This window comes from Myxine glutinosa, chromosome 4 (assembly GCF_964187855.1).
Source record: "Myxine glutinosa chromosome 4, kmMyxGlut1.1, whole genome shotgun sequence".
Classification (NCBI taxonomy): Eukaryota; Metazoa; Chordata; class Myxini; order Myxiniformes; family Myxinidae; genus Myxine; species Myxine glutinosa.
This window is the reverse complement of record NC_136264.1, coordinates 153410281-153427360: the sequence shown is the minus strand read 5'-3', so window position 1 is coordinate 153427360 and position 17080 is coordinate 153410281. Positions and strand designations below refer to the sequence as shown.

General features: G+C 44.9%; 1 protein-coding gene across 1 annotated transcript in view; it reads left to right on the top strand.

The window, feature by feature from the left end:
• PPAT (phosphoribosyl pyrophosphate amidotransferase) overlaps positions 1-17080 on the top strand; it is a 98392-nt gene that overhangs the window by 32636 nt on the left and 48676 nt on the right. Inside the window, exons 3-6 of the mRNA XM_068113870.2 lie at positions 378-584; positions 2860-2972; positions 5871-6016; positions 6280-6352. Coding sequence (XP_067969971.1) covers positions 378-584; positions 2860-2972; positions 5871-6016; positions 6280-6352 — 539 coding nt within the window. The remainder of the gene's footprint in view (positions 1-377; positions 585-2859; positions 2973-5870; positions 6017-6279; positions 6353-17080) is intronic.

Genomic DNA, 17080 nt, shown 5'->3' with positions numbered 1-17080 from the left:
TAGTTTAAATCTCCTCACAGATCATACTGACTATGACCATTGTTGGCTATTCTTCTACATGTCTTTAGAGTTCTGTTCTGTTGGTTCACCCTTGTTTTCTCTTTATCTGCACCCACGTAGTACATTATTACGGAATTTCAACATGTGCCTTCATTGCTATATATGCTGAAAGCAGACCGGAATCGTTAATTGTAATGGATAGGTATGACTGACGTGATTTCTTCCGTAACTACAACTACCTACTTATAAATACCCTGCTACTGCAACCACTACGATGAATACTATAACTACTTGACCAGTAAGCTTGACGTCTACATTTCAAAATTGTCTCCTTGTAGTTTAAATGGAATTGCTTTGCTTCCTCCTTTTATTTTCAGGCAATGGGACTGGTGAGCCACGTGGTGCAAGAGGAGCACTTGGCTGCCCTGCGTAAGGGAAATCTTGGAATTGGGCACACCCGGTATGCGACACGTGGACACGCTGATCTCCTTAATTGCCAACCTTTTGTCGTTGAGACTATAGTTGGGTGCATCGCTGTCGCACACAATGGAGAACTTGTCAATGCAGCCAAGCTGCGTCAGAAGGTAACTGGTTATTTTATACTCTATTTAATGTCTTGTACTTTAAATAAGAACCTTTGTTTCAAAAAAGGGATTTTTATTTTTTTCAGCGTAATTTATTATGCTAACAATGTAAGGGCAAAATGTACTGTAAATGTGGCAATAAAACGATTGACATTTTCCAGAAACATTTAAACATCTTTTTTTTTTTTGTACCATTCTCAACATGATTGTGAGGAAATGTTGGTATTATCACAACCAAGTTTTTGCAGCAGTGATTCAAAGGTCTCACAAATGCCCAGCATGACAAAAGAGAACGATTAACTCGAACGAGCAACATTTCTGGGATACCTTAACACTTGTGCATGTGTATGCTTGCATGATGCTGATAAAACATGTGCTTATGCTCCTACAAATGTAGGCATATGTGTGCTTGAAACTGATCATGCACATGTATGTAAGTCGCTGCTTAACACTGGAACAACTTGCTAAATCTATGGTGCTTGACCTACTGGAGCCAACAAGTGGCAATTGTACCAGAAGTTGATCGGCAGAGGAGATCATTACAACGTACTTTTCAAATTGCTCCTCTTACCACCCTCTCAATCCCCATCACTTTTACTTTGCGGCCTTAGTTTTGAATTTTTGTTTCCTCTTAACTGTCAACTGTAAGAGCCCCATTAGTTGTCATATATTTGTGCATACTGATGAAGTTAGCATAAATTGTTCATTATTTGTTGGATCATCAAGTCGTTGTTTACTTTTGTGTACAGACTATTGGACCTCCATAATGTTTGGAGCTTATCTAAAGCTAATAAATCATTGACTTGGGATGTGGATGCTGTAAGAGATGTTGCCCCCTGCTTTTCATTGTGGTTCTCAAACCCTACAAGATTATTGCACGACCCACATAAATGCAGTTGTCTATTTATTCCTTCACACATCTGAACACGTTTGACAACTCCCTCCCTGCCCCCCCCCCCCCTTTTCACACTTTCCCCCACCATCCTCTGTTCAAACTACAAAACAACTCTGACTGTAGTTGTGATGGCATTTGCAGAACAAAAAGTACCTAGTTTCAAACGTTGTTGATTTCCCCAGAGTGAAAGATTTCTGGTCACATCTACCTCAAATCACCTCAAAGCTTAGTAGAACAGCATTCAGTAGAGAGCATACCACCACAAAGCTGAACAGCTTATGTTTTGTATCCCACTGATAGGCCAGATCTGGATTTGGACCTGAACCAAAATCTAATCAGCTTGTTCTTGTTGCCTGACTAATCCACCTAGTTTTGGCATGTCATTCATAACATTTTTAAATATCGTGCTATATATCGTTTTTGGCCTTATCACTCGATGGTGAAGAATCACTTGAGATTTTAAATATTCTCGTTTCTGGATCCGCATTCGAATCTCCAACAAAGTCGAAACTGTGGCAGACACAACCTGTCCACCAAGTTTCGTCTGAATCCGTCCATAGTTTTTTTCAGATATCAATATCGGTTTTAGTCCCGTCGCTCAATGGTGAAGAATCTCTTTAAAAAAAAATTCTCGGATCCAGATGTGGATCCAGATCTTCACCAAAATATAATAATTTTGTACATGTCACATACCCAACCTCCACGAAATCGTCTGAATCTGTCCACACCTTTTTGAGACCTCCTGTTCACAGAGACTAGGGTGAAAACGTAACCTCCACCCGACCTTCAGAGGCAGAGGTAGTAAAAAACCACCTTTTAGAGGCCATTTTTCCCCGCAAGCGGGGGTTGGCCTTTTTCGGGAACTGTGGTTGTTGTTGTTTTTCGGTCCCCTTTTTGAAGCAATGTTTTACGGCCGGATGCCCTTGCTGACGCCAACCCTTTTTGCCGCCTTTAACGACAAGCAGGGAATTACCAGTGAACTGGTACTCAATTTGCCGACCTCGGAAGGATGACAGGCTGAGTCAACCCCCCTGGCGTTAATTCAGCGATTGACCGGGATTCGAACCCAGGATCCTAGGATCCTAAGCCGGCACCCTAGCCGCTAGCCCAACACCAGGGCAGAGGTAGTAACTCCAGGAAATATCATTTTGGACGTTTTTTGGTGTTGTGTTTTTGCCAACAATCTTTGTGTTTTTGCAGTGCTGTGCATCTAGGTGTGGGTGACGCTCGGCGGTAGTTTGATTTGAGTGGTGGATTCCTCAAGAGCCATACATTTCCATTATATAATTTCATACATGCAACGTTGCTGTTTCATTGTGCACTGGAATTAATATTTTATTTTAACTTGTTTATTTTTTCATCATGCAATTTCTGTGCCAGGTTCTACGACATGGTGTGGGTTTATCCACCAGCTCTGACAGTGAACTCATCACACAACTACTTGCCCTAACACCACCTGAAGAGGAAGCTGATGGCCCGAACTGGGTGGCTCGGTAATACTATTGTTGACAGTCATAAATGTTGTTGCTTTATTTAATTGACTACTTGTTACATTACCATGAGGATGATAATTGGCTGTGACTGTGAGAAATCCAAATTGGCATGAAGCACCTCAAACCTGGTTTTATTAATTTTTTTCCCAAAACTCCATATTAGCTTTCTTCATTGTAAGTTGCAAAACTTTTTCCATAAAAGCAGGAAATGGAATGTTTGCAGCACCAGAATGTTTTTTTAATTAGGTAATGCTTTTACTTAAAAATTACATTTTGGAATGTGTGAGTAAGGCAAAGAGAAATTTTATTTGAAATTCTTATTGAAGTTTGCTTTAAACATCTTTTCAAAATCGCACAGAAACCCCCATGAAAGTAGTAAAATATAATGGTTAAGAACTAGAGATGCTAGCAACTGTCAAGATTTCTAAACTAACAGAGTTGAAAGAGAACTGTGAGACATCTTTCAATCTAGCATTTTTGAAACCGACAACTACATACCAATAAAAAGCTGTTTTTATGCCTCCACCGACAAAGTCTCCGGAGGCATTATGTTTTCGGGTTGTCTTTCCAGTTGTCCGTCCATGCGTCCATCCAGATAGGTTTACCACAATAACTTGAGAATGGCTGAAGGGATCCAAGTCGAACTTGGTACAGGTTTGTATAATTCTGTAAATATGAACTGATTAGATTTGGGGTCACGAGATCAAAAGTCAGAGGTCATGTTAGGTGAACATCCTGTTGCCGTGATAACTTAGCAACCAGTGATGGGATTTTGACCAGTGTTGGAATAAGTATATATTATGATGAAAAGATGAACTGATTGGATGAACCTTTATCAAAGGTCAGAGGTCATGTCAGGTTAAAATGTGATACTTGAGAACAGTTGAAGGGATTTTAATCAAACTTGATACAAGTATGTATTATGTAATAATGTGGGTGAGGCTTATCGGTCAATGTCGTGATGTCGAAGAGTGGTGTTCTAGTTATTTTTGAAATAGGCTTTGGTGTATCAGTTGGTATGGATGCCACCTCGGTTGCAAAATGCTGACCTGATATCTTGTGTGTTAAAATCGTGACGTATATGTACATACCGCTTTCTACCATTGAAATCCTATTGTTTAAAAAGTCGATTTTGATTGGTCCATGGCAGTTATTTTGGTTTACAGAGATGCTTCTTCACAATCCCCAGTAGCCCAGGTGCATTGACGTACATGAAGATTTGTGGTCTCCAAGAAAAACATGAAACAAAACCTGGTGGTATTGTGTAATCAAAATACGAACCAGAGTTGACAACAAACCTGGCTTCCACATAGTAAAAGCTGGAGTTGAAATAAGAAACCATGAGACGCTTTCAAATCTACCTTTTTTAAATTAAAAGAACTTGACTACAGGCTGTTTTACTTGTCAAAATTTGGTCTACATTTGCTGTGGACACCAACTTGGTTGCTTAGAAAGGATTCACACAATATGGTTGCAACTCCTGTAAAAATTTAAATATCCCCTCAAATTCCAACAACTTCCCAATCTCCAAAAACTCCTGTTTGATTGGCTGTGTGCTGGTCATTTTAATATATATAACAGAGGCTTCTCTTTTGAAATCAAGAAGCACTGCAATTTCTGATTGATCAGTTCAGTGGTTCTGAAGAAGAGATTCTTTGGAAAAAAAAAAAAAAATGCATATTGGCCCCCAAAACAATCAGACCAATCATGTACTGTAGTCTGCGATTTGACCAATAATGTAGTCTGTGATTGTGTTTGTGTCACATGTTGTAAAAGTAAATATAGTTACAACCAAGGGTGTTCGTTTTGTTCCGACAGGACATTCTATAACATGAAATCTTTAATCGTTTACATTTTTGGCAGGAGTGCTACTCATTGGGCGATTGCAATAAATAATAACTTGGGACCATCGTTGTGTTTCATTTTGTTTTTATTTGTGCAAATCGATCGAGGACATTGCATTGGTTGAATTTGATTTGAAACAAAATGCTTTTCTGAACTACAAGTCGATTGATTGTTGCTGTTGCAGATTTGGTCATTGTTATATTTTATTGGTTATTTATCACACCATGCACACAAAGCAAAAAGTGCGGTTAAGCAATTGGTTCATGTCCATCCGTCTAACTTATCAGTTTATGATGAACAGTTGATGATCGAGGGATAACTTATTGAAATTGAATGTTATATTTTGAACACTAATAGGAAGGAAGACAAGTTTGCCGTTTTACTTTACCTTGGCTATGAATTGGTCCCAATCGCACATGCATAGAAAGGAGTGAGAAGATTTTTTACTCTGCCTCCATGGCAGTCAAACAAAATTGAAAATCATTCCAAACAGGAAACTTACTGTTTTTAAGGACGTCATAGTGGACACAAACAGCAGGCACAAGTAATAAAAATAGAGTTTTAGATCGGGTGATGTAATAGATACTGGGTAAAATAGCGGTAAAACCGGAATAGATTCATTTATGACTTTTACAATCTTTTTTAAAATTTAAATTGAATTATATACTTCAGCACTGTAGAACACAAATTGCCTTCGTAATACTTCCAAGAACCTCCAGTTTTGCAGTACCATCCTTCAATTTAAATAAAGGTTAAATTGGCTGATGTATAAGGGTGGTATTCGGTCCTGACTGCTTCTGGACTACTTTAATAACACTAAACCTCTGGATTTTTAAAAAACGATCATTAAAATAATTATTGTATTAAAATTGAAGCACAGTACTGTATATAATTGAACACTGCACACGGTATTGTGTTTTATGAACTCTAGTCTTATCATGTTTTGTTTCAATTTATTTGTGGAATGAGTCCCTCATCAGCATGATTATTTGTGCAAAGAAGTTTAGGATTTTTGTCAATGTTTATCAACTGTTCTGTTTGTTCATCCTGCAGAATTCGGAATCTCATGGTGAGGTCTCCTGCTGCTTATTCACTACTAATTCTGCACCAGGACACCATATATGCTGTTCGTGACCCTTTTGGCAACCGGCCCCTTTGCATCGGCAAACTCCATCCTATGGCTAACCTCTACAGCCAAGGTTTGGGGAGTGTGGTCACACTGAAAAGTGGTAACCCACATGTTGTTCCTTTTAAAGCTCGGCCCATATGCAATTCAGCCTTGTGCAAGAAGAATGCAAAATCATGTCGTGTGATAATGATGGGTGTTTATGCAAAGATCACAATGCAAACTTTTATGATAAAAAATGCAGCTGTTCATTGTTACATTTGAGATACGAAAAGATTGGCTTTGTCATTACTGTTTGTAATAAATTGCTTTATCCTTTTCCTTCCCCCCCCCAAGGTGTTGTGGATATAAAGACTGAGGGCTGGGTTGTTTCATCCGAGTCTTGCAGCTTCCAGTCCATTGGTGCTCGGTATGTGTTCAACATTTTAAAAAACTAAAGTTTATCAATATAGCTTGTTATTTCCACGCTTCTTCTAGTTCGATGCTAATGTATGACCAACAGAAGGATCGGGGTTTAACAACTGACTTAGGTATAATATTATGGGTTTCGAGGTGGCATGCAGGGTGCACGAGGGGGTTTCTCGGACCCAACACTCCACCTCCAACCCTGAAGGCAACAAGCCACGGATAACTCCACAACCAAATGGGTTGCTGAGCAACCGCAGATGCCATTTGAGGCAACTACATTTACAGGATCCTCGTGCCCACAATTGAGTTGCCTCACTGGTGACTTAGTTGTCCCAAATGGGGAACCAAGCTCTGGACTTCCCACCTTGTCGACTTATTTTGTACATCTGAGTGAAACTGTAGGTAGGAGGTCGACTACCTAGTGGAGCGAATTACTGGGGGACAACTTTCCATTTATTTATTATATACGCCATGGCTAACCAATGGAGGAAACAGACACTGAGCAGGTTTGGAAATGTACTTGCAGCACAATTCAAGTATATACAGAATGCAGAGACACACACAACAGTCTTAACCCCTTGCATGTAAATATCCCCTTGTGTCTTAGGTAAGTAAAAGTATATAAGACAGGCATGCTTCACTCACACTGGGAATAGTAGAGAGAGGGAGAGAGTTTGGGGCGTTGGGTCAGTCTCTCGCTCACCCGATACAAGCAGGCGGGTTTGTGTTGATCATAAGAGAAGAGAAGAGAAGAGAGTATGAGTGGTGTGGGGTGTTGGGATGGTCGTGTGTGTGTGGATGGGAGCCACTGCGCCCAAGAATTGTGTGCTGCCGTTTGCCCTCAGAACCTCGTTGGCTCCAGCACAACTCGTTTCACTTTAATGCAATAAGGCAGGAAGGCAGGCAATTTCGGCTCGTACCGGTCCTTGACGCGTCGGACACCTCCAGATTTTGAACATCAGCTGTATAGGCCTCGGGCAAGGTGTGGCTTAAGGGAGCAAGGGGTCGCATGACACTTTTACCTCCCCTGTGTTGCCCTCTCATTGGTGCATGTGGCCCAGAGGATCACTTCCACCATGTCCAGCAACCGCACTACACCCCAAGAGTGCAGCCTTGGCATCTTGATCCTTGGACTTTTTACCCGGTGCACACTCAGTGCTGGGATTAACTTGCAATCGGGGCAATGGCTGTGCTAACTATGGCTTGGATTGTGGTGTTGGTGCAATGTAATGTGGGTATGGTTTGCACTGTGGGGAGGGAAGGGGGGAAGGGATGAGAAAAAGGATTTGATGGATGGACAGGTGGATGGATGGATAGGGGGAGGAATTGGAGAAGGGGATAGAACTTGCTAAACACATAAAACACTTTTTTTCTCTCTTCACCAAAAATTAACAACTTTTAAACTGTGATGTAAGTAAGCAATGGCTTCACAGTTGAGCAATTGATTCCTCATGCATATACAAACCATGGTGATTGAGGAAAGAAACCCAATTAGGAAATTAGATGTATTGTAATGATTTTCCTAATTGAGCGATCCAGGAAATCTGCATGCATATCGCATCTCGCAATCTGCGAACATTTCAACACTCTCCACAAAGTATCCACCAATTGGTGTAAATCGGTTTTGGAATGGCTGGGCATCATTCAACACCAAATGGGTTGGCCCACATTATCAGGATGGTTCAAAGTGCATGACTCGGACTGTCGTTGATTATGAGCACGATGCTCATCCCTGTGTCATTTTTGTAAGGGCAGTGGCAAGGTGCTGTCAGACTGCACAGTTCATGGAGGTACTGTACCTCATTCAGGTGACCCAAGTGTAACAAGTTCTCGTTAGAATCATTGTCTTTGTCACTAATTCCAGAAGGAACCACTTTTCAACAGCCCATCTCTCCAGAATAACCTGCAAAGACCAACAAACTATCAAAACACAGCTGACAGATTGGAATGGGCTTCAAACCAGTGTTAAGAGGTCCAAGAAATGATTGCTTTGAACCTCGGGACAGCAATGTATGCAATGTGTGACATCACAACTGGAGGGGTGAACCCTTTGTCTCCTGTTATTTTCACCAATGTGTCGAGATTCTGCCTATAATTTAATGACGGATGTGCTTGAATCTGGCGATCGAGGTGGGGAGGGATTTGCTAATTGTACCATCGGTAGGTAGCATGAACAGTATTATTATTATTTTTTTTGTTGTATACAGAATCGAGGCTCGTGAAAGAGCTAACATTTATTTCACAAACAAATCAAACAGACAGACAAAATATATAAAAAGAGGGAGCGGAAGACAAGATGGGGAGAGAAGGGGAAGCACACAAACACAACATTTGAGATCAGGGAGATATGTGGGAGGGGGAGGAGGCGTGGCAAGGTGGGGGGGGGTGGTGGGAGAAGTATAAAACACAAGGACACCAAGGACTTCCAGGACAGAAGTTGGTATTTCAAAAAGGTGGATTTGGGGTGAAATTAGCGGGGGTAGAAAAGATAAAGGTTTTGGATGGGGGAAGATAAGAGATGGTGGTGAACAGCTGTTTTAAAGACCTGGCCCAAGAATGGCCCAAGAATGGCCCAAGACCTGGCCCAAGACTCTCTGCTCACCTGGAGTGGGATTGAAGAGAGTGAGGGAGTTTGTTCCAGAGGTGGGAGAAAAGAGGAATGAAGGAGTGAAGGTGAGCAGAGAGTCTTGATTTTGGCAGTTTAACCATAAGAGGGTTGCAGGCAGATCTTGTGTGACCTGTAGGAATATTTGGGGGACAGAGCCCAGAGAGAGCTGGGGGGGGGCAAGGCCAGAGAGGAGTCGGTAGAAGACGGAAAGACCACCAACCTGCCTGTGGTGAGTGAGTGAAAGGCCCTTGGAGTTAGCTTCATCGCGGGAGATTCCAATGATTCTGAACGCTTTGGTTTCAACAGCGTGAGGACGAGCTAGGTGTGAGGCAGGAGCACCAGCCCAGAGGGGAGAGCAGTATTCCATTGAGCTGCGGATGAAAGCCTTGTATGTGGTGAGGAGCTCAGGTGTGCCAAGGAAGGACTTCGCACGGCGGAGGATGCCCAGTCGGCGACTGGCTTTGGAGGCCAGATTTGAAATGTGGTTTTCCCAGGAAAGATCATGGCAGATAGTGAGATCCAAAAGCTTGAGTGACAGAACTTCTTGGAGAGGATCTTTCAGAAAGTGGTTGGGAGGGTTGTCCAGTCGGTCTTTTCGGAAAGACATCGAAAGAGTGTGAGATTTGTCAGGATTGAAAGACAAGTTCCACTTGTTTGCCCAGTCTGTGATTTTGTCCAGGTCTGCAGAGAGTGAGGAGGCTGCAGACTGCCGATCTGAGGGATGAGGAATGGAGCGACAGAGAGTAGAGTCATCAGCAAAGAGATAGAGAGGATTTTCAAGAGAGTCAGAGAGATCATTGATGAAGACCAGAAAAAGCACAGGGCCCAGAACACTGCCTTGGGGAACTTCAGCCTGAACAGGAAGAGGAGATGAGAGAAACCCATTCAGGGCCACACGTTGACTACGACTAGAGAGGAAGTCCGCCAGCCATGCGTGGAGATTTCCATGGATACCAAAAGAGGAGAGTTTGGTGAGCAGAGCGGGGTGTCAGACCGTATCGAAGGCACGTGATATGTCAAGGGAGACAGCTCTAATTTCCTGTTGGGCATTGAGGACCTCCATCCATTGTTGAGAAAGCAGAAGCAGCATGTCCAGAGTAGTGAGACCAGGTCTGAAACCAAATTGATGATCAGAGATCAAGCCATTGGAGAAGAGGAAAGATTTCATATCCGAAGCAATGATGGATTCCATGACTTTTCTGATAATTGGGAGAAGGCCGATTGGTCTGTAGTTGCTAGGATCTGTTTTTGCACCTTTTTTGTGCAAAGCGGTGATGTTGGCTGATTTCCAAGCAGATGGCAGATGACCTTGAGCAAAAGAGAGGGTGAAGAGAACAGAGAGAGGGAGTGAAAGAGCGGAAGAACAGGATTTTAAGACCCGTGGGCTGATGCCGTCAGGTCCAGTTGCAGAATCAGAGTCGAGGGTTGACAGAAACTTTTCCACCTTGTCAGCAGGAAAGGACAGAGTCCAGCAGCAGCTGGGTACGACTGGGTACGGTGGGTACAGAGAGGGATGGGTTTGGGACACAAGATTTAGAGGCAAACACAGAGTTGAGGCATTCAGATTTTTCAGGGGCGGAGTCAGCCGTGTAGCCGTTTGAGGTGAGGGAGGGGATGGAGGGGGAACAAACACCAGAAACAGATTTGACCAGACGCCACCAGGATTTGGAAGAGGGAGACAGATAAGAGAGTTCGGTCTTGAGAACGGAGAGATATTGTTTCCTGGCTCTCCTGAGGTTGGACACACACTTGTTATGGGCTTTGTGAAAGGAAATGACATTTCCTTCCGTTGGATTTGCTTTCCAGGAGATGAAAGCAAGTTGTTTCTGGGCAACAGCCTCACCACAAGATTCCGTGTACCATGGACGGGAGGAAGGGTATGACAACTGAAGACGAGATGGGATAAATCTGTGCATGAGAGAGAGCAATTTACTTTGGAAGAATTTGCAGGATGAGTTGATGTCAGAGGCGGTAGAGATGGGAGACCAGTCCAGATGATTGATCCGGGTTCGGTTGCGAGAGGACGCTGGCGTTGCATATTCGCCGCTTCTCCGACTGGATGGATGTACAGGGTCTGCTTCTACTTTTCTGACCTGACATCTCACACCTGTCCTGCCTTTTCACACCCGCACGTGCCGCGTGTTCTCCGGCTGGATAACGGAATCTGCTTTTGATGGTACGGAATACGGAATCGAAAGGCCCGCTCCCGTTGTTTGTGGCCGTGGCCTTGTTTGCCGGTGGCCTTGTGGCCTTGTTTGCCGCTGTGGTCTTGATTAGCGGCTGCAGTCGTTTGCCGCTGCGTTTGCCGCTGCGTTTGCCGCTTTGCCTCCTCGACCTTGGCCTCGTACTCGTCCCTTCGCTCCTGCCTGGCATGGCTCTGAAGTACTCCGCCGCAAGGCTTCTTCTGCTCAATACCCGCTCCACCCCATCATGCATCTCTGCCATCAAATCAAATGGACTCCTCCGACGACCCAGGTACATTCACCGTGGCTCCGGTCGCAAGTTTGTTTATTTGCAATCAGGTCACTCCATCCCCGTCCTCTGGTCGGCTCAGCGCACTCTCACTCTTCGTCCCAGCGCACCTGGTCACAGCAACCCACACGATCGCACCTCTTGCCTACGAACCCTGGCTAAATCACCTGAATTCATCCCTGCTGTTCAAAACAACATCAAGCTCACCCTGTTCAACACCCGGTCCCTCAACAATAAATGCCTCATCCTGAACGAATACATCCTGGATAACAAACTGGACTTTCTCTGTCTCACCGAAACCTGGCAACAACCTCTGGACTACTACACACTCAACCTCACCACACCCAATGGATATTCCTACGTCAATAAACCACGCTCGGAGGGCCGAGGTGGTGGAATTGCCGTTATCCACCGTCAAGACATCAAGACCAACCTCATCTCCATCTCATCTGCTCCATCATTTGAACACCTGGCTTTAAAACTCTCTGGTCACACGCAGTCAGTCATGGCTGTCGTCTACCGCCCTCCCAAACCACACCCATCATTCCTATCTGACTTCTCCTACTTTCTGACCCAGCTATGTTCCCTCTCCCCCTCAATCCTCCTCCTTGGTGATTTCAATATCCACATGGACTCCACTGACTCCACAATAACCACTGACTTCACTGATTTACTCACCTGCTTTAACCTCACTCAACATGTCGACTTTCCTACCCATATCCGTGGTCACATTTTGGACCTTGTCTGCTCCACTGGATTAAATTTGCACCATCTCTATGGCTCTGACCTCACCCTCTCTGACCACTTAGCCATCACTCTGACCATCAACATCCCCGCCCCAACACCAAGGCATTATCGCACAATCAACTTCCGTAAGCTAAACGCTCTTTCACCTACCTCATTCTCATCCACCCTCTCTGAAAAAATGTCCACTTCTCCCTTCATTGACCTCCACACCCCTTCCGACCTCACTGACTACTACAACCACACTCTCTCCTCCTGCCTTGACCAGCTTGCGCCTGTAAAAACCAAAACAGTTTCTTTCACCCATTCTGCTCCCTGGTTTACCCCTGAACTCCACCTGATGAAAACTCGTGCTCGCCAACTTGAAAGACTCCGCAATAAAACGGGTCTCACAGTTCACTCCCAAGCCTACAAGGACCACATACAACACTACAAAGATGCCCTCTCCCGCGCCCGCTCTGCCTACTACTCTCAAATTATCCACTCTGGCTCCGGAAACCCAAAAGCACTCTTCTCGACAATAAACAAACTCCTCCGCCCCCTGAACACCACCACCCAGTCATTCACAGTAGACAACTGCATCTCCTTCCTCTCTTTCTTCCAACGCAAAATTGACAACATCTACAACAGCTTGACCACCGCCGCACCCGCTCCCCCTCCAACCACCTGCCCCCCCTTGTCCTGCCATCCCCTGTCTCGGTTCTCCCCAATCTCTCCTACTGACCTCTCTGAACTCCTCATAGGAATGAAAACTGCCACCTGCACTCTTGACCCCATCCCCTCCAGCTTTGTCAAAGCCTCCCTCCCTGCTCTCTCTCCACTTATCATTGCAACAATAAACTCCTCCCTGTCTACAGGCATCGTCCCACCTTCCCTCAAAATTGCTGCTGTTACCCCCATTCTAAAAAAACCTGGTCTAAACCCTGACACCCTAAACAACTTCAGACCCATCTCCAACCTACCCTTTCTGTCAAAAGTTTTGGAACGCGCTGTAGCCACTCAACTCAAACATCATCTCTCTGCCAATAACTTGTATGAAACATTCCAATCCGGATTCCGCTCCAACCACAGTACTGAAACTGCTCTCCTCAAAATCACCAACGACCTTCTCCTCTCCTCTGACGCTGGCAACCTCAACATTCTCGTCCTCCTCGACCTCAGCGCTGCCTTTGACACCATCAATCACACTATCCTCCTCACCCGACTTGAATCCACCTTTAACGTCACCGGCACTGCCCTCTCTTGGATTAAATCATATCTCTCTGACAGATGCCAGTTCATCTCCATCAATAACTGCAAATCCCCCACTGCTCCCCTCCCCCAAGGTGTCCCCCAAGGTTCAGTTCTTGGCCCCCTCCTCTTCATCCTTTACCTGTCCCCGCTCGGTCACTTAATCCGCCGTCATGGTCTCCAATTCCACTGCTTCGCCGATGACATCCAGCTTTTCATCTCCACCAAGTCCGTCTCCACCGACACCCACTCTATCCTGACAAACTGCATCACTGAAATAAAATTCTGGCTTCAAATCAACTTCCTCAAGCTTAACTGTGATAAATCTGAAATAATCATCATTGGCCCAAAAACGCTCACAAAATCCACCCATAACTTTGCCCTCAACATCGACGGTATCCCAGTATCCACCTCCCCTCACATCCGGAATCTTGGCGTCATCTTTGACCAAACCCTTTCCTTCGACAAATACACTAAACAGATCACAAAGTCAGCCTTCTTTCACCTGAAAAACATTGCCCGTCTCCGCTCATCCCTCTCCTCCACGGCTGCAGAAACCCTCATCCACGCCTTCATCACCTCCCGTCTGGACTACTGCAATAGCCTCCTCTATGGTTCACCCTCAAAAATCACCAATAAACTCCAATACATTCAGAACTCCGCTGCCCGTCTACTCACTCATTCCCGGACCCGTGACCACATCACCCCCGTCCTTTACAAGCTTCACTGGCTCCCCATCCCCCAGAGAATCCAGTACAAAATCCTCCTCTTGACATACAAAGCCCTCCATAACCTGGCCCCATCCTACCTGGCTGACCTCCTCTCCAGACACACTCCCACCCGCAACCTCCGCTCTGCTGGTACCAACCTCCTGACCCCCTCCATCCGGACCAAATTCAGATCCTGGGGGGACAGGGCCTTCTCCATCGCTGCTCCCACCCTCTGGAACTCACTACCTCACACCATCAGAGACTCCTCCTCACTCACCACATTCAAAACATCACTAAAGACCCACCTGTTCAACGCTGCATTCAACATTCAACCCACAGCATTTAACCCCTGACTATCTCTTCTCCTTCTCCCTCCTTTTGCTTTAAATATTTCCCTATTGATTCTTGTCTTGTCTTTTTGATTCTTGTCTTATATATATGCCGTATATCGCTGCTGTTTGTTTTCTTGATTCTTGTCTTTTTGCAATTGTTGTTTTCATGTATTGTTATGCATTATGTTTTCCACTCTGTCAAAGCGCCTTTGGGCTTCTGGAAAAGCGCTATACAAAATAAATGAATTATTATTATTATTATTATTGATGGCTGCTTGAAGACCGTGCCAGTTGGCCTGAGTGAAATGCCAGATTCGTAGACGCTGAGGAGGCTCTCTGAGAATGGTCAGAGAGATGTCCACTTTATCAAGCACATGATCAGATGAGCCGATTGGAGCAGAAGAAGAGCAGCAGACATTTTCAGGGAAGTTAGTCATAACCAAGTCCAGAAGAGAAGATGCTCCATTGACTGAGATCCGGGTCGGGAAATTGACAGATTGTGTCAGTCCCAGTGAGTTGCAGAAGTCCTTTGCTGAAGAGCCATGGCTGGTGAGACATGTACCCACACCCAGCCAACTGGTATGGTGACAATTGAAATCACCACATATGAGGAAGAGAGAGTTGGGATGGGTAGATAGAAGTTGGTCCATATTATCAGACAGCAAGATGTAGATGGAGTCATCACTGTTTGGTGGACGGTACAACACACATATGAACAAAAGGTGGGAGCGAAGGGGAAGCCGTAGCCAAAGGTATTCCTGGGGGTGAGGTGGAGAGAGGGCAGTGCAGGGCGAGTGAGGAAGAGTTTTTTTTATAAAGATAGCAACCCCACCTCCAGGACGAGGCTCAGGTCTATCATACCGGAGGAGGGAGTAACCTGGGAGAGATACCAAGGAATCAGAGACATCATGAAGGAGGAAAGTTTCTGTTAAGCAGATCACATCTGGCTTGTCAGAAGCAACCTGTATGGAGAGATCAGTCAAGTTTGAGTGGAGGCCCCTGATGTTTGAGGTCCATACCGTTAATGAAGAGGAAGGGGGAGCATCGGATACAGAACAGGGGGGGGGTGAGGGGTAGTGTAAGATGTGGAAGAGGAGGAAGTGGTAGGGAGAGCTGTTGAAGGTGTGTCAGAGATTTCAGAATAGCTTGGAGAAAGGGAAGAATGGGGCGGACAAAAGGTTTGATGGTGATTGGGTGAGGCACAGTGAGGTGTTATTTGAGGAGGGGGAAGAGCAAGGCAGAAGGTTGGGGGAGATGAAGGTGAAAGTTGGAAGGGGGAAGAAGCAGGGAGGACGCTTTGAGGAGGAGGGGTGAGAGGGGAGTCTATGAGGGGAGGGGAGGAGCGAGTGAGAGTCTCGGAGGGGAGGGGTGTGGGGGGAGTTTAGGAGTGAAGGGGCAAGGGGGAGATTTGAAAGGGATGGGTGATGGGGAAGATTTGAAGGGGATGGGCAAGGGGGAAGATTTGAAAGAGATGGGTGATGGGGAAGATTTGGAGGGGAGGGGCAAGGGGTAGATTTGGAGGGGAGGGGTGATAGGGAAGTTTTGGAGAGGAGAGGTGATGGGGAAGATTTGGAGGGGAGGGGCAAGGGGGAAGATTTGAAAGGGATGGGTGATGGGGAAGATTTGGAGGGGAGGGGCAAGGGGGAATATTTGAAATAGATGGGTGATGGGGAAGATTTGGAGGGGAGGGGTGATGGGGAAGTTTTGGAGGGAAGGGGTGATGGGGAAGATTTGGAGGGGAGGGGTGAGATTGGATTTTAGAAAGTGTACGATTAATGGGAAACGAACATTTATTGCAAAATGAGTTTCTTGTGACCTTCGAGTCAAAAATACGTGTGAGGACGCTGAAGGAGGGGTGGAGTGCAGGAGAGTTTCGGGAATGTAGAAAAGAGGAACTGTAAGAGATGGAATTTTTTGTTGGAATGAGTAGATTTGGTGAGCAAGTCGAAAGCATCCTTTTATAGAAGAAGAAGAAAAAGGTGTTATAATATACGACAGAATACAGTTCTTCAGGGGAAAGTTTATTTTTGAGCAGTGAAATTGAGCAGTGAAATTTTTAAATTGAGCAGTGAAAACTATCTGGGGAAATGGAAAATGGAAATGGGGGTGAAAAACGTGATTGAAGAACGAACTAACAAATAAGAACAACGAATAAGAACGGAGAAGGAATTTTTTTTTTTTTTTTTTTTTTTTTTTTTTTGAGTTGAGATTTTAAACAAGGAAGTATGGGGTGAAAGACTGGGACAAAAACAGAGAACAAAATTAATTGCAGCGCAATCGACGGACCGCTGAGAGAAAAACAAAGCCTCAAGGTCGGACACGGTAGCCCACTAGGCCTCAAAATACGCGACACGAATTAACCGACGATTTCGTATACATGTATGAAAAATTAACACCGAGAATCTTACTAAAGACACACTGTAGGTACACACACCGAACGATGGATACAGTTTCGACAAAAACACAATTGTGAAAAATTACTTAACTTCGAAAGCGTGAGCGCATGGACAGCTTCGAAAAGAGGTGACCTCCAATCTTGCGCATGCGCACTCGACCGCCAGTTTTATCGGGGTAGTCTGTTGGTATGGGCTCGCATTCAATTTGGCCAAATAACTGATCTTGTTATGACTGGT